The 21,792-nt window shown below is 55.4% G+C and overlaps 1 protein-coding gene across 4 annotated transcripts in view; it reads left to right on the top strand.

Annotated features, from left to right (window-relative positions):
• Nucleotides 1-19,219, top strand: part of MLXIP (MLX interacting protein) — a 68,723-nt gene extending 49,504 nt beyond the window's left edge. The window contains exons 2-17 of one of the 4 annotated variants that reach the window (XR_002730223.3): nt 1,486-1,592; nt 2,108-2,193; nt 3,345-3,434; nt 3,797-3,838; nt 4,150-4,321; nt 5,368-5,457; nt 6,835-6,926; nt 7,886-8,525; nt 9,927-10,048; nt 10,191-10,368; nt 12,188-12,309; nt 12,904-13,008; nt 13,090-13,264; nt 13,529-13,652; nt 15,665-15,794; nt 16,405-19,219. Coding sequence is in view for 2 of the 4 variants with exons in the window: in XM_023205319.3 (XP_023061087.2) it covers nt 1,486-1,592; nt 2,108-2,193; nt 3,345-3,434; nt 3,797-3,838; nt 4,150-4,321; nt 5,368-5,457; nt 6,835-6,926; nt 7,886-8,525; nt 9,927-10,048; nt 10,191-10,368; nt 12,188-12,309; nt 12,904-13,008; nt 13,137-13,264; nt 13,529-13,652; nt 15,665-15,794; nt 16,405-16,526 (2,350 nt within the window). In the remaining 2 variants the exon portion in view is untranslated. The remainder of the gene's footprint in view (nt 1-1,485; nt 1,593-2,107; nt 2,194-3,344; nt 3,435-3,796; nt 3,839-4,149; nt 4,322-5,367; nt 5,458-6,834; nt 6,927-7,885; nt 8,526-9,926; nt 10,049-10,190; nt 10,369-12,187; nt 12,310-12,903; nt 13,009-13,089; nt 13,265-13,528; nt 13,653-15,664; nt 15,795-16,404) is intronic. The other 3 variants (XR_002730228.3, XM_023205319.3, XM_023205320.3) reach the window with 3 other exon arrangements.
• Nucleotides 19,220-21,792: the final 2,573 nt, after the last annotated feature.

Consider the following 21,792-nt stretch of genomic DNA (forward strand, 5'->3'; position numbering starts at 1 on the left):
GTACACAAGTGTGCTTTCATTTAGTCCTTATTAACACACTCCGGAGGAGGGGATGTCATTCTGATTTTACCCAGGGCACTGCTGTGGTGGCAGCAGGTACGCCATGACACAGCGGTGGCTGTCCAGTGCCATAGCTGCCTGCTGTACTGCCAGTGAGGCCAGGCCATCAGCATGGAGGTGGGTTAGACAAGCCTTTGAACTGGGGAGAGAAGGAAGGAAGAAGGCATGTGACTGCTCTGAGTCCCTAATCCGTTGCACAGAAGCTGCTGCTGTCTGCATGTCTCTTGTGTGATGAGAGGGTGCACTGTGACATTTTTCTGGGGGTGTCATAACCTTCTGGCCTGTATTGCCCAAAGCCTGGGCTCCTTGGGGGTTTGGGTGGGGATAGGCACAAGGGTGCTGCCAGGGGCACAGCCAGGGCATCTGCCTTCCAGGGCAGGTTCCACGTTCACGGAATGGTTGTTGCTCAGGCGCTTCCTGTGAAGGCTGCAACTATTGTTGGCAATTTGGCTTGCCACGTGGCCTTTCTGAGTAGGACTGGAGAAGGGTCAGGACTATGGCCTGTGGTCAGATCAAACCTCCACAGCCCCACTGTGATACGGGCTAGAAATAGTGCCTTGCCCATCTCAAGCCATCTGAAAAAGAGAAACCCTATGCCGGCTGCCCAAAGACGGCTCTGCCACCACGGAGGCTGGATTTACAAGTGCTCTTGACATACAATGAAGTATTGTTAATTGAGCCCCTACTATGTGCCAAGCCACCTAACAGTCTTCCCTAGAGGAGCTGCAGTGTCAACAGGGAAAGGCGCGTGTGTGCAGATACTGCTACATGAGAGCTCCCGTGAGACCGTCCCAGAGTGGAGGAGAGCAGAGGGACCCAGAAGGAATAGGCAGCAGGCTGGGAGAGGCCAGACTGGCTCAGAGGAGGTGGCGTCGGGGGCAGCATCTTGAAGGATTAGAAGGTGGCTGAGTGGAGGGACATCATGAGTGACGACCATGTCAGAGGCTCTGGGAGGCAGGAGGGGCCCTGCCCTGCAGGCGCTCAGGCCAGTGGGATGCTCAGGTACTTGGATTGTGAATGCCTCGTGGGGGCTGGTGGCAAAGCAGGCGGGCCACGACCAGGTCACAGGAGCCTGGGTTTCACTCTGTGGTCAACAGATTTCTTTTAATTTTTAGTTATGGAAAATTTGTAGGATATGCCAAAGTAGATGGAAGAATGTGGTGAACCCCACATGCTGCCGCCGCGCGCACCAATCGCTACCCCTGCAGCCAGTCCTGCCCTCCACACCCTGACAGCATCCCCGCCACGCCCTGCCCTGTGTGGCTCTGAAGAAATCCCCCAGTGACCTGAATTCCGTGAAGCCTGGTGTCTGGCTGGGGGTGGGTCAGTCAGGAGTTTGGTCCTGGAATGATTGGGTGGCACTTTGTAGTTTCACTTCAATTTCAGAGTAATCACTGAGTCTCCCTGCTTTGCCTTGCCTTTCAGTGGGAAGTTGGTGTCTCCAAAGTGGAAGAATTTCAAGGGCCTGAAGCTACAGTGGAGAGACAAGATCCGGCTCAATAATGCCATCTGGCGGGCCTGGTACATGCAGTGTAAGTGCTGCCCAGCCTGGGCGCCGGTGGTGGTCGGAGCTCCATGGCCTGGAGGCCTGGGCACCCAGGGGCTAGAGTCTGCTCCTGGGACCTGGTGTTTCTAACAGAAGTTCAGTCTGTGCAGACAGGAAGCCCAAGCCAAGTCCTAGGGGAGTGGACATTTACTGGCTATCAGGCCCAGCAGAGGGGTGGCATCTGAAGAGTCAGGGAGCAGGTCTAGGAAGACTCAGGCACGGGCCTTCTCTCTCCAGCTCGGGTGTCGTGGACCTGGCAGCTTCTTCGGGAGATGAGTGTGCTGGGGCAGGCTTGTATTGGGCTGGCCTTTCTCTGAGTAGCCACACTGCCTTTCTGGCTGAGGCGATTCCTTTATTCCCCTGAAATCTCCTTTTCCTAGGGAAGGAGAAGGAAAGGGTACCTGGGAATATGGTCCGCCCTGGGGGAGGGGTGCGGCAGACAGGCTGGGGCTCCCTCAGGGGTCTGGATCATGGCAAGACTCTCACCCTCTCTCTGCTCAGATCTGGAGAAGCGCAAGAATCCTGTGTGTCACTTTGTGACGCCCCTAGACGGCTCTGTGGATGTAGACGAGCACCGCCGGCCGGAGGTACTTGGCAGTGACCAAGGGTGGTTGAGAATGGAAACATACCAGCACCTTACCAGGAGCGGCTCACCGCGGGCTAGTCCTGCAGGAGAGGCTGCGGAGGGGAGTAGAGGGGCCAGGCCTGGGAGCTGGTGGCCTCTGGCAACCCCAGGCTGCAGAGCCTCCCCCTTCTCAGAGGGATTGGCCTAGGGACTGAGGGGGTTAATATCTTTTCTGTTAATTTTTAAAGTGTGTCTATGTGTGATTATACATGCACAGGAAGTATCTAAAAAAACATACAGAAGTGTCTTTATTAAGAGACTTCAGGAACCTCTGGGGAGTAGGGTTAGGGCTGCCAGATGAGGGGAGATGTTTTCTTCACTGCATACTCTTCTGCGTTGCTTTCATTTTGTCTAGGCCTGTCTCACTGTTAACGATAAAGGGGGAATTTAGAAGGTAAGCTAATGAAAGACGGTTTTGAGACAGTCAGGTATAATCTGGTATTAGACAGTATCAAGGGATATCATTTTGTTAGGTATGGCAATATTGTAATCAGTTCTTTTTAACAGAAAAGCATCTTCGCTGTCGCTGTCGGGGACACACACAGTGTTTGTAGGTGAGGTGATTTGGGCCTTGAGATCAGAAAGTGAGGCAGCCCCGGGCGCTGGGGCTCCTTACCTCTAGAGCTCGGAGGCTGTCATGCCAGGCATCCATGCTGGCATCACGCAAAGGTTGGATGAGAGGCTCCTGGAGGGCACATTCCACCTGAAACTTCCTGGAACTGACTGTTCATTTTTGCTTTTTGAATGTGGCAGACGCTGTGGGGAAGGAGCATTTATGGGGGGCTCGGGAGTTTCTGCAGCGTTCCCCTGCTGCTTCCTCTGCTGGAGCGTTCTGCTCTCACCCCGTCCTCCTGGTCAGAGCCTCAGGACCGTGCCCCCAAGGCCTTTGGCTACCTTACGTGTTGAGATGAAAGCACATTGTTAGCTAGAGGCCCTGCTGTGGCACAGAAGAAGTGGGATGTACTTTCTGAGTGATGTGGTAGCCACCGTGGGGTTTCCAGCTGGATTGCCTGAGGCCTGATTGTAGTGCCGGATACTTCTTGGTATACCAGTTGAGCTTTACTGATCAAGCAGAGCCCCCTCTTTTCACTCTGGCCTCTGTCCCTGTCCTAGGCCATCACCACGGAAGGGAAGTACTGGAAGAGCCGCATCGAGATTGTGATCCGGGAGTATCACAAGTGGAGAACCTACTTCAAGAAAAGGGTATCTGGCTGGAGTGTTCAGGCAGCCCGCCTAGGGAGGGAGCCGGCAGAGTCCCTGGTTCAGAGCCCTGGCTGAGGCTGTAGGCTCCGCAGCCGCCCCATCTGGATGTGGAGCATCAAGCAGTAAATCTGGGGCCCAGTGGGCCAGACTAGCCCAGGCGATGGCCTGCCTCAGTCAGGTCATCTTTGCTCTCAGTTTCCCCATCTGTGCTTTGGGTGGGAGTCTTCTTTGTGCAGGCATCGGCCTGGGGATGGTGTGAGCAGGACCCCTGCCTGCCTCCCCAAGAGTTCTGTATATTCTAGAGCCCTTGGGGCCCTCCTAGGGCCATTGGTGACCGCCGTGTCCTGTCCCTTTGCCCACAGCTACAGCAGCACAAGGATGAGGACCTCTCCAGCCTGGTCCAGGTGGGTGAGCCTGGGAGCTCTGAGGACCTCCGCTTTGACACGAGACAGCAGGGACTTCAGTGGCCCACCGGGGAGCCCTGCAAAAGGTGGCAGGCCATGGGCCCTCCCTGGAGTCTCAGGAATGGCTCAAGAAGCAGTCCAGCTCTCTCTCCTGGGTGGGCTGGAGGGAGCCACTCTCCGAATGCCTCCACCCTACTGCCTCACTTCCACGGAGCAGCCCTGTGACGAATTTCCCGAGGTGACAGGTGTGGGAATTCTTCGTCCTACTGTTACTCTTTGACGCTTCCTCCCCCATGTTGGTGTTGTGTTAGGACGATGACATGCTCTATTGGCACAAGCACGGGGATGGATGGAAGACCCCTGTCCCCATGGAGGAGGACCCCCTGCTGGACACAGACATGCTCATGTCGGAATTCAGCGACACCCTCTTCTCCACGCTTTCTTCACACCAGCCGGTGGCCTGGCCCAATCCCCGGGAAATAGGTAACCCAAACCAGGGCCTTGGGCTTTGAACAGCCAGCCACTTCCTTCTCTGCCAGGCCTCCTCTGGGCCAGGGTTCCTTCAGGGCCGTCTCTGAGCTGCTGCGCGTCACAGTTGGGGGCAGGCAGTAAAAGGAAGGGAATGATGGCTGGCCTCATTTGACATCCAGGCTGCACGTACCGAGTGGGTGGGTCTGCAGAGTGGGCCTACTGGGCAGCTGCCATTCCCATAGTGCCATGGTGGGAGGATAGCAGCAGGGTCTAGTCTGAGTCATTGGCACATTTCAGATGCTGTTCCCTTCACGGGGGACATGTGCCATGCCTAAGCCAAGGCAGCCGGGCCGTGACTCATACTAAAGAAAATCGGAAGCACTCCCGGGTGTGACCCTTCACCTTGGTGGCATTCAGTCTTCCAGTTAACCCCTCAGGGAAGAGCCCTAAGATTGAAAATTAGGGCCGGGCGCGGTGGCTCAAGCCTGTAATCCCAGCCCTTTGGGAGGCCGAGACGGGCGGATCACGAGGTCAGGAGATCGAGACCATCCTGGCTAACACGGTGAAACCCCCTCTCTACTAAAAACACAAAAACTAGCCGGGCGAGGTGGCGGGCACCTGTAGTCCCAGCTACTCCGGAGGCTGAGGCAGGAGAATGGCATAAACCCGGGAGGCAGAGCTTGCAGTGAGCTGAGATCCGGCCACTGCACTCCAGTCCGGGCGACAGAGCAAGACTCCGCCTCAAAAAAAAAAAAAAAAAAAAAAAAAAGAAAATTAGAACAGTGTTGGGGGAAGTCTCTGTTCTCTGTTGAGCTCTTCACAGCTTCCTGGGGTGTCCATTCCCTGATACTCAATTTTACCTTCCTGCCAAAAACACTTTCCTGCCTTCTGAGGGTTCGAAATGGCCACAAACCCACGAGAAGGTAGAAATCCCAGCCAGCTCCTTGGAAGACTCTAGAATGTGAGCAGGGCCAGGAAGGTCTGTTCCAGGCCTTTTTTACGTTCCTGCAACATTGTCTGAGAAGACAAAATGGTTCCTCTCTCTGTGATTCTTGCAGCACATCTGGGAAATGCAGACATGATCCAGCCGGGACTGATTCCTTTGCAGCCTAACCTGGACTTCATGGACACCTTCGAGCCTTTCCAGGGTGAGGACCAGAGGCAGACAGAGCGCGGCTGCCTGCATCTCCCCCAGCCCAGCACAGAGCAGATCGCTGCCTTCCTTTAAGAAAGAGACTTGGTAGAATGGGCAAGGGGGCGAGCACAGAATTTTTTTAAAAACTGAACTGTTTTTTATAGTAACTGCAAGGTCTGTGAAGTTTTTCTGGGACATTGTTCAGCAAGGAAATTGGTCCTGGGTTTAGCCGTGACTGTAAGCAGTTCTCCCTCGAAGCAGCAGAGGGCGCTGACAACACGGCCAGCTCCCTGCCAAGGCCCTGCAGTTAGATGGGTCCTTGAGCCCCTGCTGTTGTGAGAGCAGCAGAAACGCCAGGCCTGGGAGTGTTTCAGAGCCCAAGATAGTTGCCAACATGTGTGGTTCCAACCAGAGCCCCCTTTCTACAGAAAAAAAAGGTGTCTCTAAGGGTAATGCCTCTGGCCATGGCACCCCCTGGGCCATGTGGACTTCAGGGGTTTGGTCCTTGATTTGTTTGAGTCTTTTTTTTTTTTTTTTTTAGAGACAGGGTCTTGCGCTGTCACCTAGGCTAGAATGAAGTGGCTCAATCATGGTTCACTGCAGCCCTGAACTCCTTGGCTCAAGTGATCCTCCCACCTCAGCCTCCTGAGTACCTGAGTGGTTCACTGCAGCCCTGAACCATGGGCTCAAGTGATCCGCCCTCCTCAGCCTCCTGAGTACCTGGGACTACAGGCACACACAACCACACCCAGTTCATTTCTTCATTTTTTGTAAAGATGGGGTCTCCTATGTTGCCCAGGTAGTCCTCCTGCCTCTGCTTCCCAAGCCATCACACCCAGCCTGTTTTAGTCTTTGTTATTTTGAGACAGAGCCTGGCTCTGTAGCCCAGGCTGGAGTACAGTGGCAAGAACACAGCTCACTGCACCCTCTAACGCCTGGCCTTAAGCGATCCTCCCGCCTCAGCCTCCCGTGTAGTTGGGACCACTGGTGGCACCAACCAGGCATGGTGGTTGGCACCATTTTTTGTTTGTTTGTTTTTTGAGATGGGGGTCTCACTCGGTCGTCAGGCTGGAGTGCAGTGGTGCAATCTTGGCTCATTGCAACCTCTGCTTCCCAGGTTCAAGCCATTCTCCTGCCTCAACCTTCTGAGTAACTGGGACTACAGGCATGCGCCACCACGCCCGGCTAATTTTTGTATTTTTAGTACAGATGGGGTTTCACCATGTTGGCCAGGGTGGTCTCGATCTCTTGACCTCATGATCCACCCACCTTGGCCTCCCAAAGTGCTGGGATTATAGGCATAAGCCACCATGCCTGGCCCTGTTTGAGTCTTGATTCCAGCAAATGCTGGGCACACTGAGCTCAGAAGACCCCTGCTGTTGTTTTTCAGACCTCTTCTCTTCTAGCCGCTCCATTTTTGGCTCCATGCTACCTGCATCTGCCTCAGCACCTGTACCAGATCCCAACAACCCACCTGCACAGGTAGAGGAAGCTGGGGGATGGGTGGGGGAAGGGGCTGGCAAGCACAGGGCTACTCATCAAAGGTTTGCTGCCGGAGCAAGGCTAATGACATAGCCACACAGTCACCAGCAAAGCGCCAAGCGGTGCTAGACCAGTGCTAATGTGCAGAGGCACGATTCCAGCCCTCTGACAGCATCCTTCAGCACCCATGGGGTGGGAGACTGTCCGTCCAGGTGTGCTCCTGCCTGAGTGCCAGGTAACCTACGTGCAGCTAGCTCTGCTCCGACTAATTAACATGGAATTAGCTAGACAGAGAAGAAAAGCATGGATTACTAATAAAAATAACTTCTGTATATTTCTTTCACGTTTTACTAAGCAATCCAAAAAGTTGCTTATAAGTGCTTGGGCTACAGAGCTCAGCGAGGTACCATTCTTTGTCCTTATGGAGCCCTCATGCTTATGCCCATGACCAGTTAGATACGAGTAAGCTGGCATCATCTTCAAACAGGCTCCAGGAAGAATTTCTACTGCAGAGACTGGGATCTGAACCATTCCTTGTAGCTTTTCTTATTTAGGAAGAGGTGGCCTGATGACCAGTTGACACGTGAAATTGTCCTCGGGGAGCCCCGAGCAGCTGCAGTCCAGGCTGCCTCTGCTCAGTAACAGAAGATGGCAGAGACTTTGGGAGACTCTGCTGGACTCCAGAAACAAGATATTCCCAGGCTGCTAGCCAGCTGTGTGAGGGCCGTTGCCTTATCTGAGCTCTGAGTTACTTAGTTTTTAATGGAAACAAGACCCCCGCAGACACGCAGGGAAACACAAATCCCTGTCCCCAGATCAGCAGCCATGGGCATGGAGACATGGCCTTTGTCCCTCTGTCCTAGCACCTGGCCGGTGTAGTTGGACTTGGCAGTGTGCAGCGCTAGAAAGGAATTGTCTGATCCCAGTGTTGCTTCCTGGTTCCTCTCTTCCTTTTTCAGGAGAGCGTCCTGCAGACCACCACCCTCCCCTCCGTGAGCCTGCCTGACAGCCTCATCGCGCCCCCTACCGCCCCGCCCCTGACTCACGTGGACGGGCAGTGCTGTGAACACACCTCCCGGGCTGAGGACCCGTTTATCCAGCCCACGGACTTCGGTCCATCAGAGGCACCACTGAGTGTCCCGCAGCCCTTCCTCCCCGTCTTCACCATGCCCCTGCTGTCTCCCAGCCCCGCCCCACCACCTGTCTCCCCCGTGTTACCGTTAGTTCCTCCTCCTGCCACTTCCCTGAACCCCCCAGCTCCACCCACCTTCCACCAGCCGCAGAAGTTTGCTGGAGTCAGCAAAGTGCCGTCTGTCATCACCCACACGGCCTCCGCCACCCTCACCCATGACGCCTCTGCCACCACCTTCAGCCAGAGTCAGGGCCTTGTGATCACCACCCATCACCCTGCCCCGTCAGCGGCCCCCTGTGGACTGGCACTGTCTCCTGTCCCCCGGCCTCCCCAGCCACGGTTAACTTTTGTGCACCCCAAACCTGTACCCTTGACTGGGGGCAGGCCTAAGCAGCCCCACAAAATCGTGCCTGCTCCCAAACCAGAGCCCATGTCCTTGGTGTTGAAGAACACCTGCATTGCCCCAGGTGAGCCAGGTGGGGGAACTCAGTGTGGGGCTCCCCCCGACCCAGAGCAGAGGGATGTTTTCCCATCCCAAAGGCTTTCAAACTTGTGACCACCACCCCCACCCTGGTGTGCACGTGTGCGTGCATGCACACACAACCACTTAAATGAAACAAAAGTGGCATTAAATAATACGTGTCCATGATCTAGTCCATTTTCTATGCTCTTATCTTTTTTTGGTTTTTTGTTTGTTTTTTTTTTTTGAGACAGAGTCTTGCTCTGTCACCCAGGCTGGAGTGCAGTGGCATAATCTTGGCTCACTGCAACCTCCCCGTCCCGGGTTCAAGCGATTCTCCTGCCTCAGCCTCCCGAGTAGCTGGTATTACAGGTGTGTGCCACCATACTCGGCTAATTTTTGTTTGTTTGTTTGTTTGTTTGTTTTTTGAGACAGAGTCTCACTCTGTCGCCCAGCTCTAGTGCAGTGGTATGATCTCGGCTCACTGCAACCTCCGTCTCCCGGGTTCAAGTGATTCTACTGCCTCAGCCTCCCGAGTAGCTGGGATTATAGACACCCATCACTACGTCCAGCTAATTTTTTGTATTTTTAGTAGAGACAGGGCTTCACCATGTTGGCCAGGCTGGTCTTGAACTCCTGACCTTGTGATTCACCCTCCTTGGCCTCCCAAAGTGCTGGGATTACAGGCATGAGCTGCCACGCCCAGTCTATTTTTTTTATTTTTAGTAGAGATGAGGTTTCATCATGTTGGCCAGACTGGTCTCGAACTCCTGATCTCAGGCGATCTGCCCACCTTGGCCTCCCAAAGTGCTAGGATTACAGGTGTGAGCCACCACACCCAGTCTCTATTCTCTATCTTTTTTTTGTTCTTTTTTTTTTGAGATAGAGTTTCACTGTTGTCGCCCTGACTGGAGTGCAATGCTGCAATCTTGGCTCACTGCAACCTCCACCTCCCGGATTCAAGTGATTCTACTGTCTCAGCCTCCTGAGTAGCTGGGATTACAGGCATGTGCCACCACACCTGGCTACTTTTGTATTTTTAGTAGAGACGGGGTTTCACCACGTTGGCCAGGCTGATCTCAAACTCCTGACCTCAGGTAATCCACCCACCTCGGCCTCCCAAAGTGCTGGGATTACAGGTGTGAGCCACGGCACCCAGCCTCTCTCTTTTTTTAAAGTTAGTCACAACCTGCAGTGTGAAAACACATGGTCCTGGTTATCTCTTTACTGGGTCTATAACATACCTCCTTCAAGAAGTCACACAAAGTTTTAGGTGCCTTGGTGGCTTCGTCTTCTTGTCCCCTGCGGTTGGAAACAAGCTGTCTCACTGGCAGAGAGGCAGCCTCTGCAGGGTGGGCCAAGCTCTGTGGTCCAGGGCTGCACCTGAACCTCCTCCTTGTCCTGACAGCTGCCTTTTCAGGCCAGCCACAAGCGGTGATCATGACGTCAGGGCCTCTGAAGAGAGAAGGGATGTTGGCCTCCACGGTGTCCCAGTCCAACGTGGTCATCGCACCTGCTACCATCGCCAGGGTGAGGAGGGCCCTGGACAGACCTGCAGTGTCCTTCTCACCTGGAGCACCCTGTTCTTGGGCAGCCCTCACCTGAGACGACGGGTGTGCCGCCCTGCTGTGCATCAGCGGTCGGGGGTGACCTCTCTCCCATGTCACTGCAGGCTCCTGGGGTCCCGGAGTTCCACAGCAGCATCCTGGTGACAGATCTCGGCCATGGCACGAACAGCCCGCCCGCCCCCATCTCCCGGCTCTTCCCGAGCACAGCGCAAGACCCCCTGGGGAAGGGCGAGCAGGTCCAGCTGCATGGGGGCAGCCCCCAGGTCACTGTCACAGGGCCCAGTGAGTGTTCACTCAGCGGGATGGTTGGGACATCACAAGGGAAGTAACTGGGCCTGCTGTGGATCATGGGAGGCGCTTCCTGGGTCCTCAGGACGGAGCCTGGGCTTAGGACACACAGTGAGGTCTTGTAAGCCTGCCGATAACACAGTCTGGGAACATGCTCTGTGGGTGGCAGGATGACCTGTGGTGGCACTGGCAGGGCGAAAAGTAGTGGGCACGTGGCAGCGTAGGTGACCAGTGTGCTCAGGGAGTCCCTGCTGACTGCCCACGAAGGCCTGGCACTAGCTGCTGTTCTCACCCAGAGAAGGGATTGAGGAGCCCTGGGGTTCCTGTCTCTGGGGACTTCAGCCTGGGGTTGCTGTGGCCACAGAAGCCACCCAGCCTCATCTGGGCACTAACATGGCCTTCCCCAGCAGGTCTCAGCACTACAGGTCTGTGCCCCATGGCCACTCTTGGGCCATCCAGGGGTGAGACAGTCAGAGCAGGACTGATTTTGCCCAGGGACATCTGAGGAGCCAGCAGGCCAGGTCAGGGACGAATGGTTTGCCTGAGGCTGTGCTGCTGGTGGAGGGTGTAAGCAGATGGGGCCCCTTCCCTCAAATGCCTGCCATGCCAGGAAGGGAAATGGAAGTGGCCTCTTTTCTTAAATAAAAGCATGGTGTAGGCCGGGTGCGGTACCTCATGCCTGTATGCCCAACACTGGGAGGCTAAGGCAAGTGGATCACTTGAGGTCAGGAGTTCAAGACCAGCCCGACTAACATGGCAAAAAATAAAAATAAATTTTTTTTGTCCCTACCAAATAATAATAATAATAATAACAACAACAACAACAGGGCGTAGTGGCATGCCCCTGTAGTCCCAGCTACTCAGGAGACAGAGATGGGAGAATCACTTGAACCCAGGAGGTGGAGGTTGAAGTGAGCTGAGATGGAGTCACTGCACTCCAGCCTGGACGACAGAGCAAGACTCTGTTTTAAACAAACAAAAGCATGGTGTAGCTGCTCCTAGAACTCTGTGAGCGAAGAGTTGTCTCCCTCCTCAGGAAGACACGAATGAGGGAGGGTCTCTGACTTAGCGGGCTCGGCCAGCAGGGGCCTTTTCCAAGGACAGGCTTTGGAGAATAAGGACTCTTCAGTCTGGAAAGACAGAAACACAGGAGAGTTGGGAGTTAGGCCCCTCAAATAATCGAGGGAGAGGTTAGGGCCAACCATTCATTGCCTTGGTCTCCGGAGTCTCAGAACACAGAACTTAAAGCCTGCTGTACAGCCTCACGGGGAGTTTGGGGAAAATAATCCGACAGAGAGGAAAGGAAGCTGAGGCATTTGTTACAGTGAAGCGGGATGGGCCAAGAAGGCCGAGTCCACCTGGGACCAAGCGCGGTCACTCACTCCTCTAATCCCAGCACTTTGGGAGGCTGAGGCAGGTGGATCGCTTGAGCCCAAGAGATTGAGACCAGCCTGGACAATATAGTGAGACCTTGGCTCTATAAAAAATGGTTTTTAATTTAAAAATATAATAATAATAAGGAGCCCACCTGCGAAATATCTCCTAAAGTGACACCAGTGACTGAAACACATTACACAGGGTTGCTCCATCGTGTTCTGTGTGGGTTAAGGGTGTTTTTGTTGTTGTTATTAATTTAAAATTTCTGGGGAGTGAATAAGAAAAATCTAAGGAAGCATGTGTGTGCAGTTTAAAGAACCAAGTACAGCACGTGGGTAGCAGCGAGCACCTCATAACCTTGCAGAGACCCTGGACTGCCTCTTGGTGGCTTTGAGGGGCCAGGGCTCCGTCCCTCAGAGGAGTCTGTCCTTACCAGGTCGAGACTGCCCAAACTCAGGGCAGGCCTCTCCATGTGCATCGGAGCAGAGCCCCAGTCCTCAGTCTCCCCAGAACAACTGCTCAGGGAAATCCGACCCCAAAAATGTGGCTGCACTAAAGGTACTGCATGTCTCTCTCGGGTCTTGGTTCCCTTGGGAGGAGGGGAGAGGAGTGCAGAAGGACATCAAGGAGCTGTGTCTGTCTGGAATGGAGACCTCAGACCCAGCCAGAGCTGCCCAGGCAGGGGTGGATCAGAAATAGGCTTCTCCTTGCCCCATCCCACGAACCAGCCCTGTGGGGACGGTGGGCCCGCTGGAGGCTTCTGGGTGGGCCCCAAGCCCTGGAACCAATGCTGAGTCCACGTAGTGTGGCAGGTACCGCATCATTTGCAGGAAGGGTGTGGCCACCACCAAGGCTGGGCTGGGGGAGGAGGTGGGGCTGGGTGGGGAAGGCGGGGCTTGCAGCACCTGGGATGCACCGTGCAGCCCTGCGGTTCCCAGCCCTGGCTGTGCTCCGTTCTGCGGAGCAGGTTTTGTAGGGTTCCCCGTCTTGTCCCCGCGGCTCCTCATTGGAGCCTTCAGCTTCTTGTCATGCCCTCCTCCCACGTAGCTCTCTAGCCCTGGCCCTTGGGCACCCAGCATCAGCGTAGTGGGTGAGGAGGGGTGGGCAGTGTGCCTGCAATGTGCCTGTCTCAGTGACCAGTGGGTTCTCCAGCAGAACCGGCAGATGAAGCACATCTCAGCTGAGCAGAAAAGGCGCTTCAACATCAAGATGTGCTTCGACATGCTCAACAGCCTTATCTCCAACAATTCCAAGCTGGTGAGTTGCCAAGAGTGTGGGCCGTGGCAGGGCAGGGGAGCTGGCAAGACGTGCTCCCTGCATGGTCATTGCTGGTGGCAGGCCTGCTGGCTATGGGTGCCGCCTCCAGCCACCTGCCCCTTCTGCAGACCAGTCACGCCATCACACTGCAGAAGACCGTGGAGTACATCACCAAGCTGCAGCAGGAGAGGGGCCAGATGCAGGAGGAGGCCCGGCGGCTTCGGGAGGAGATCGAGGAGCTCAATGCCACCATCATGTGAGCTTCTGGGCCTTGGGGCTCCAACCAGGCACCCCAACCCCACGCAGGGCCTGCCTCAGAGGTGGTGAGACCCTGTGGCCTTGTCACTGGTCGATGCCTCTTTGCTGCAGTAGTTCTGCTCTTTGTCACCCTCCTACCACAGACCTCTCTTCTCTGTGCCTGGCTGCAGCACGGCACTGGGCCAGCCCTGTCCATCTTGTGTCCCAAGGTCCTTATTGGCCACTGGCTGCTCCACAGCTCCCATGGCTCCTGTCATTTCAGCTCCTGCCAGCAGCTGCTCCCTGCCACGGGAGTCCCCGTCACCCGGCGCCAGTTTGATCACATGAGAGACATGTTTGACGAATACGTGAAAAGCCGGACCTTGCAGAATTGGAAGTTCTGGATCGTATCTTTGGGTTTTCTTTTTGCTCTTCCCCGCCCTCAGCCAATGCACTGAAGCCACAGACCTTGGCACTATAGTTACTTTAGAAAGACTCTTTAAATGCCTGTCACCAAGCTCCTCACGACAGGCAGTGCTAGTGTCTATCTCGGGAGAGAGTGGTCCGGCCTGGCCTGCTGTGTGTCCTGGAGCTGCTGATGGGGCTTCAGGGTGCTTTGCAGGAAGGGCTAAGGAGGCAGAACGGTGGGCTTCGCTCTCTAGGTCCTTAAGAAATCAGGACAATGCTAGAGCCACTTGCAGAAGGTGCAGGGGAAGGAGGAGTGGTCCCACAAAGCCTGGCAGCCAGCTTGGTCCTCAAAGCCACAGGGAGGGAGGGTGAGTGCCACACCTGCTGTGACAGGCGGAAACCAGGACTCCCTCCACCGAGTGGCAGAGCCCAGTCTGAAGCCTGACGGAGCATGTCCACCTCTGTCCACCTCTGGGGACTCTTGGGCCAAGGCCACCCTGAACTTGGCCTTCCAGGTGGCAGCATGGCTCTTACGGGGAGTGGTTCCTGCCTGGTCACTCCCCACCCTGCCACTGCTCTGCCTCTGAGTAAACAGCCAGCACATGTGTTGGGTTGGCCGTGGCATTGAGGCTTGGGTCTGACAGAGGTGACGGTCGTGCGGGAGGAGAGAATCCAGTTGCAGCTGTCGGGCAGGGCAGGCACAGCACCTGTGTGTGCGGGAAGCGTCAGGTGTTTTTGTTTGTATCTTTTTTCCCCCTGAGGCAGAGTCTCACCCTGTCACCCAAGCTGGAGTATAGTGGTGCAGTCACAGCTCACTGCAGCCTTCACCTTCCCAGACTCAAGTGATCCTCCTGCCTCAGCCTCCTGAGTAGCTGGAACTACAGGCTCATGCCACTATGCCCGGCTAATTTTTGTATTTTTAATGGAGATGGGGTTTCACCATTTTGGCCAGGCTAGCCTCGAACTCCTGACCTCAGGTGATCCCCCCCGTCTTGGCCTCCCAAAGTGCTGGGATTATAGGTGTGAGCCACCATGCCCGGCCATAAGAGGCAGTTTTTAAATGAACAGGTGACAGCCTCCAGCTCTGATTCCCTGTGTTGCTGTTTTACTGCCTGCCCTGGTCCTGATCCCTGTCATTAATAGAGCTGGGTGGCATCTGGAATGAATCGGAGCCTCTTTGATGAAATGGCACACTCCCCATCATCAGGCTGGGGTGGGGGAACTGTGGGTGCCGTCCTGATCAAAGTCCAAGAGGAAACAAGCCTCGGGCCTTCACTAAGATGGTCTAGGAGACTGGCATGCATTTTTGCATTTAACATAGAAGGCAAACACCACTTTCAGGCAGATGGCTCCTGCCTTTATTATTATTTTTGAGAACAGAGTCTTGCTCTGTCACCCAGGCTGGGGTGCAGTGGCACAATCTCGGCTCACCGCAACCTCCGCTTCCTGGGTTCAAGTGATTCTCCTGCCTCAGCCTCCCAAGTAGCTGGGATTATAGGCACCCACCACCACGCCTGGCTAATTTTTGTGTTATTAGTAGAGACGGGGTTTCACCAAGTTAGCCAGGCTGGTCTCAAACTCCTGACCTCAAGTGATCTACCCACTTCAGCCTCTCAAAGTGCTGGGATTACAGGCGTGAGCCACCATGCCCGGTTGGCGTCTGCCTTTCCACCTGTTCTGTGCTTCTGATGTTCCTGCCACTGTATGTAAGAACCATTTTGATCACGTGGTTGTGCTAGGACCTGTTCCAAACTAGAGACCTTCTGTGTCCCTGCCCCCTGCCGGCTTGGTGTTCGGCCCTGTTGCCCAGGTACAGTTAGAGCAGAGTGTTTTCGTGAAGTGGAAGACATACCTTGCCTAGAGATCTCTCCCCCTTTTCCCCAGTGATCCATTCTCTGTGGGCAGGTGCTTTCCAGCCCCGGGGGGAAGGAGTAGGCCAGCCCGGCCACCTTTAGGTCTGCAGTCCCCAGCCCCTCTCTGTGCCTGCCTTTTCTTTAACCACACACTGCAGTTCAGCATAATTATCAAGCCGCTGTTTGAGTCATTCAAGGGCATGGTGTCCACCAGCAGCCTGGAGGAGCTGCACCGGACGGCGCTGTCCTGGCTGGACCAGCACTGCTCCCTGCCCATCCTCAGGCCAAGTGAGTGGGGCAGTGCCAGGGTGGGGGGCTTCATGCTAGTCTTGGAGGGAGGATGGCCCCAGGCTGAGAACAGTGTTTGCCAGACTCCACTGCAGGCAACCAGGTGGGGCCGGGGCAGAGGCACAGTGCTGTCCAGGAGGCCCTCAGTTAGGAGCACCCAGTGGGGGCGGGAGGCTCCTGCCCTCCTGTGTCTCCCAGCCTGCTCAGACCCAGCTTGCATGGATTGAGTGCACACTATTTGCCAGGCCCTGTATCAGGTGCCTTCAGGTGTGTTTTCTTAGTAATTCTTATAATAACAAGCAAAGATGATCCTGTATGTTAAGGTTATAGAAGCTTAATATCAGAACAGCTGGCAGCCCCGTGGCACCAGGAACAGCATAGGATGCTCCGCCTACAGCAGCTCCTGCTAGGATTTGGGGAGGCTTCTGGAGGCAGAGGGGTGAGTGCCCAGGTCTTGGCGTAGGGCCCCAGCACTCCTCCCTGCAGTCCAGAGCGGCTGCCACTTGCCCCATGTCTGAGCATTCCCACATGGGTTGTAGGTACGAAAGCAGGTGTATGGTGTGTGGTGGTTCTGTGTCACTGCCCGTGTCTGACCCTTTTTGTCTTGCAGTGGTGTTGAACACTCTGCGGCAGCTGAGCACCTCCACCTCCATCCTCACAGACCCGGCACAGCTGCCGGAGCAGGCATCCAAGGCCGTCACCAGGATCGGCAAAAGATTGGGAGAGTCCTAGCTGCTTAGCTGGCATGCAGCCGCATGAGATGCCAGGAGACCCTTCCCTGCTCATGGAGAGTGGGCTGCGCCCCCCCAGCCCTTCCTGACGCTCAGCCTTGGGGCCTCTCTCCAACTCTACTGGCCCACCGTGGCGTCGGGAGGCCATGCTCAGGTCTGAAGCAGGTTCGGGGCCTGCTGACAGCAATAGCCCGCCTTTGGGAACCCCTTGCTGTGAACTCTCTCACTCAGTGACCTCATTTACCAACCTCTTCTGCCCTTGGGGCAGCCCAGACAAAAGGGAAGTGCTGGCCCTGCTGGTCCTGCCCTGCTGGTGGCCTGCCAGGCCTGGCGCCGGTGAGCGGAAGCGATGGGATGAGGGTGACAGGGCCTGCTCCTGTCCTGAGGCCCAGCCTTGTCCCCTCCTGCCACGTCCTGTCCACATGCATGCCTCTGCCTGATGCCCTGCTCCACTCTCTGGCCTGCCCGTGGGGCAGTCGGAAGGCATCTTTCTCCCCTCAACTCTTGACAATGCCTGGCCCTTGTGGATGGACTTGGGCTTCTATTCAGGCTTATGCATGGCAGGCTGCCAGGAGGAAGTGCCTTCTTCAGAGAGCCTCCAGGACACATGTGTGCAGAAAGGTGGATGTGGGACACACAGGACCAGAATGGAAGTGTGTGATGCACAGTGGCTGCTCTGGCTGACAGGCCCTGCTGGGCGTGTTTCATCTGGCTGCTCTGGCTGACAGGCCCTGCTGGGTGTGTTTCATCTGTCCCCTTTTAGCTCCACCTGACGTTGCAGGATCCACAGGGACTCAGCCTGGGACTTTCTCGGATGTCACCTCACCACCATGGCCCTTCTGCCATTCTTCTCTACTTGTCTCCAGCTGCAGCTGTTGACAGGTCAAGCGTGTCCAGTGGGAGCTTAGAACCCTGAAGTTCTAGTGTCCGAAAGATCAGACTCCACGTCCTGCTGTCAGCCCTGTCATCTTGTCTGATGTCTTTCAGCTGGGTTCCCCAAACCAGGACAGTTCTCGGACCAAGGATGCCCCCACACTCAAAAGTCTGTCCTGTCTTGTGTTTGGAGAAGGAAACAATGTTGGTGGGCAGCACTCTGCAGTGGTCAGCCCTCAGAGCTGTCTCTAGGCATCTCTCAGATCAGACAGCAAAGAATCTACCCGGATCAGGGCTGGGTGGAGGCGTGGCTGGGCTGGGGGCCATTTTGAGCGTGCGGTGGGAGGTTGGCCCAGCCTCAGTCCTTGCCCTTCTCTGGCTACCTCTGCAGGGAGCTGCAGGGGCAGGCACTCTCTCCAGCACTCAGGAAGCCCGGCCGAGGGTACCTCCTCGTGGAAAGAACGCACTTTAAAGCTCTGCTGAGGAGTTCGGAGCCCAGGCTTTCAGGCAACCTCTGCCCTCTCTGCCTCTCTTCACCCTCCCTCTCTGCCTGCAGGGCCTGGGAAGGGCTTTGAGGGAGCCTGGGAGCCGTGTGAAGAGGGTCACACCAGGCTGTCCCCAAAGTTTAGATCCAGTTGGAGGTTCTCCTTGGCTCCTGCAGGCCTGCAGGGGTCTCTCCTCAGTTCAGGCCTCCGGCCAACCGCCTGCCCCCTTATCTGTGCTTCAGCCTTGCACAAAAGCAGCTTGGTGACACCACTCAGCCACTCAGAGCGTGTGTTTACAGGCTTTCCAGATCACCTTCCTTTGGGGTGAACATAAGATGAGGCTAGGCTGGTCCTTGGAATTTCCCCTGGGAAATGGTAATAGACTCCATCCTTGACCCAGGGATAAGCATGAAGGCATTGTCCCAAAGGCAGAGGCCACGGTGGTAGGAATTCCACCAAGGCCAGAAGGGAAAAAGGAAGAGGCCACCGTGTCCAGCTATGTGGGCCCTGGGGAGGGTCGTGAGTGCAGCCCCTCTCCACTTCCGTGCCTTTGTAAAACGTGTAGATAACCGCAGTGGTTGGCTGGGCCAAGAACTCTCCTAAGTCAGTGGCTTTCTCCCCACCCCTTGCTGGGGATTCATTCTTTTTAAACTCCGTGGGATATAAAATTGGCCTCCTGCTGCTTCGGCCTACCTCTCCCTCTGCTGACTTAATGTCATGATTCTGTTTCTTCAGGTATTTAAGGCTGTTAGGTTGTGTGAGCCTTGAAGGGTGTGTGTGTGTGTGTGTGTGTGTGTGTGTGTGTGTGTGTGTGTGTCCCAGCGACTGTCCACTGTCCAGGAGACGCATGTCTTTGTATTGGAGATATTTCTGTAACTCATTCTCTTGGTGCTCACGATTGCCATGGCCATAGGGCCACAGTGCTGTATCTCTGCTGCAGACATGATTGTTTCTTGTTTTGGAGGTTTTCTTGTTTTCAAATCTTGCCTGATGAATCCAGCCAGACCAAGGGGCCTAGATTTGACCTCTGTCCTTGGCTCCTGGGCCAGGTGCAGGGACATCTGAGGCCATTCTGCTGGCTGCCTCCAGTGGGTGCTGACCTCAGGGTGGGCTTTGTTTACACTCATGTTCACCCTGATTCTTGCCCCCACTTTCATAAAAGAAATTTCAAAATGCTGACGCTTTGGAGAGTAAGAAAATCAATCTTGGCTGGGCACAGTGGCTCCTGCCTGTGATTCCAGCACTTTGGGAGGCTGAAGCTGGAGGATCACTTGAGCTCAGGAGTTGGAGACCAACCTTAGCAACATAACAAGACCCTGTCTCTACAAAAAAAAAATTTAATTAGCCGAGTGGGTGTGGCAGTGAGTGCCTGTGGTCCCAGCTACTTGGGGCTGAGGCTGGAGGATTGCTTGAGCCTAGAAGTTGCAGTGAGCTATGATCATGCCACACTGTACTCCAGCCTGGACTGACAGAGTAAAACCCTGCCTCTAAATAAAAGAAAACAGAGGCCAAATGCGGTGACTCACACCTGTAATCCGAGCCCTTTGGGAGGCCAAGGTGGGTGGATCACCTGAGGTCGGTCCGAAGTTCACATCCAGCCTCACCAACATGGTGAAACCCTGTCTCTTCTAAAAATACAAAACATTAGCCGGGTGTGGTGGTGCACGCCTGTAATCCCAGCTACTGGGGAGGCTGAGTCAGGAGAATCGCTTGAACCTGGGAGGCAGAGGTTGCAGTGAGCCAAGATTGCACCACTGCACTCCAGCCTGGGTGACAGAGCGAAACCCTATCTCAAAAAAAGAAAAAAATAGAAAATCCAAAAAGAAAAACCAGAAGTCCTGCTGGAATCCCTGGCGGGTTTCTGAGAAATCGCCCTGTGCTGTCAGCCCCTGCCCTGCACTGCTGCCTTCCATGGTGAGTGGGAGACCCCAGAGCAGGGCAGGCGCTACTGAGGGCCTTTCTTGGAGTTGGCCGGCAGGCCACACAGCATCCGGCACCCTGGGTGGGCTGGCTGGCCACCTTCTTAGGCCATCTCTACTTTGGAGGATTTTACTGCAGGGAGCAGCGGCAGTGCTGGCCATTGGTGCTGATGACAATGTTGGGTTTGGTTGAGGGGAAGGGGCTGGAAAGCGGCAGGCGTCCCAGTGCTGCACATGGTCCTGGAGCCGTTGGCCAGGGGAGTGGGGTCAGTGGTCAGCCAGCCCTCCCATTTCCTGCCTATGGGCCCTGACCACACTCCCTTTTCTAGAAGTCAATCCTAAGGTTTCTCTGCTCTGGCTAACAGGGATGTAAATTTAGATTCTTGGAGGGCATCACACCCCCAGTCCCTGCCCAGATAAAGTGGCACAGTGGCATGCAGCACCTCTTTCTGTTGCTGGGGTGGGGGGCTCACACACCCACCTCATCTCCGTGCAGAGCCGTGACTGGCCCCACTGGCAGCTGGAGTGCAGGTAAGGGTCTCTCTCAGAGAGGGGAGCTGTACCTGGGAACTGGCAAGGCCCTTTCCTGCAAGGCCCTAGCTGGCCTCTGGGTGAACCTGAGGTGGCAGGTTCAGGTTTTCAAGATGGTGAGGTCTTGTCTGCTGGACAGGACATTATGCTCTTAGAACTCGTGGGAGTGGAGCTGGGCCTGTCCCGGGCCAGTAGACCCCTGTATGGGGGGGATTTGGGGTGCTGCAGGCCTGATTCTGCACTGGCAGATGGACTTTGCTTTAATCCAGCTCTTTCCTTACCCTGGCTCCGAAGTGGGAAGGCTTGGAGGGCCCCTCTCATCACCCCTGTTGGCCCTCAGCTCTCCCTTTCCCTTGTTGCCTGGCTCCTGCCTGGCCTGCCTGAGGCCTCCTAGCAGGCACCCTGGGTGTGAGTTGAGCCTCTCTCTTTTCCCTCTGATGGGAAAGTGGCCTTTCCCTGGACACCTGCTCCCTGGCCCCAGAGGAACCCACCCATTTTGGAGCTCAGCTTGGCCCAGCGTTTCCTTGGGGAAGGGAAAGGAAAGCTGGACAGCATGATCAGGCAGGCAGCGTGTGCAGTGGTGGCCGGCCAGGGTGCCACAGATGTACGGGGATGTGGCGTGTGGCTCCAGGCCCTTGACATCTCTGCTTTGGAGGATTTTACCTTGTCTGCACACCTGTCAGGGGAGAGGGGACAGCAAGGTGGGAGGTTGAAGAGCTTTGAGGCTCAGCAGCATGTTTGTGGCATTCGGTGGACTCCGTGGCCTTGGGCGGCTGGACAGGTTTTTGTGATGTGAGGGACACACATGGGGCACGTGGGAAACTTGACCAGGGCTCCAGGAACGCTGACAAAGCGTTTTAGGACCCCCACCCCCATGCCTGTACCAGGGCTGGCCTCCAGAGTGGGTGAGGACAGAGCAGCTGTGGGCTTTTCATTCTGAGGTCTTGGCCCGCCCTGGCCACCGTGTGGGACTCTTTGCTTGTCAGGGCTTGCAAAAAATCAACGTTCAAGAAAGAAAAGGGAACTCTTCACATTGAATGTTGACTGTGTGTGTGTGTGTGTGAGAGCGCATGCGCGCGTGCACTTGCACAAGCTTGCGTGTCCGTGTTTACTTCATGGAATTTTGTTTTTGTGAAATTCCCCTCGAATCATGTGTCAGAATTTACCTCCATGCCCCAGTCACACTGTTGGTTCTGCTCTCTGAACCCGGCTGTAGCTCATTTGAAGGACTCTCTTCTGCGTTTCCTAACAGTTATTTGGTGGTCTCAAGAATTGAGGTTGTGGAGGGTTGGGAGAAACTGAAGTTCTGTACATTTCCATAGAGTTTACATCCTGCAGTTAAAAGGCAGGAAGGGCTCAGCCCGGGCCCCACAGCTCCATGCCGCCCCCCACGGGCCGCCCACAGTGCCCCCGTTTCTCCAGCTGAATCTTTTTCGAACAGCCCAGGAAAGGAAAGCGG

Source organism: Piliocolobus tephrosceles, chromosome 10, assembly GCF_002776525.5.
Source record: "Piliocolobus tephrosceles isolate RC106 chromosome 10, ASM277652v3, whole genome shotgun sequence".
NCBI lineage: Eukaryota > Metazoa > Chordata > Mammalia > Primates > Cercopithecidae > Piliocolobus > Piliocolobus tephrosceles.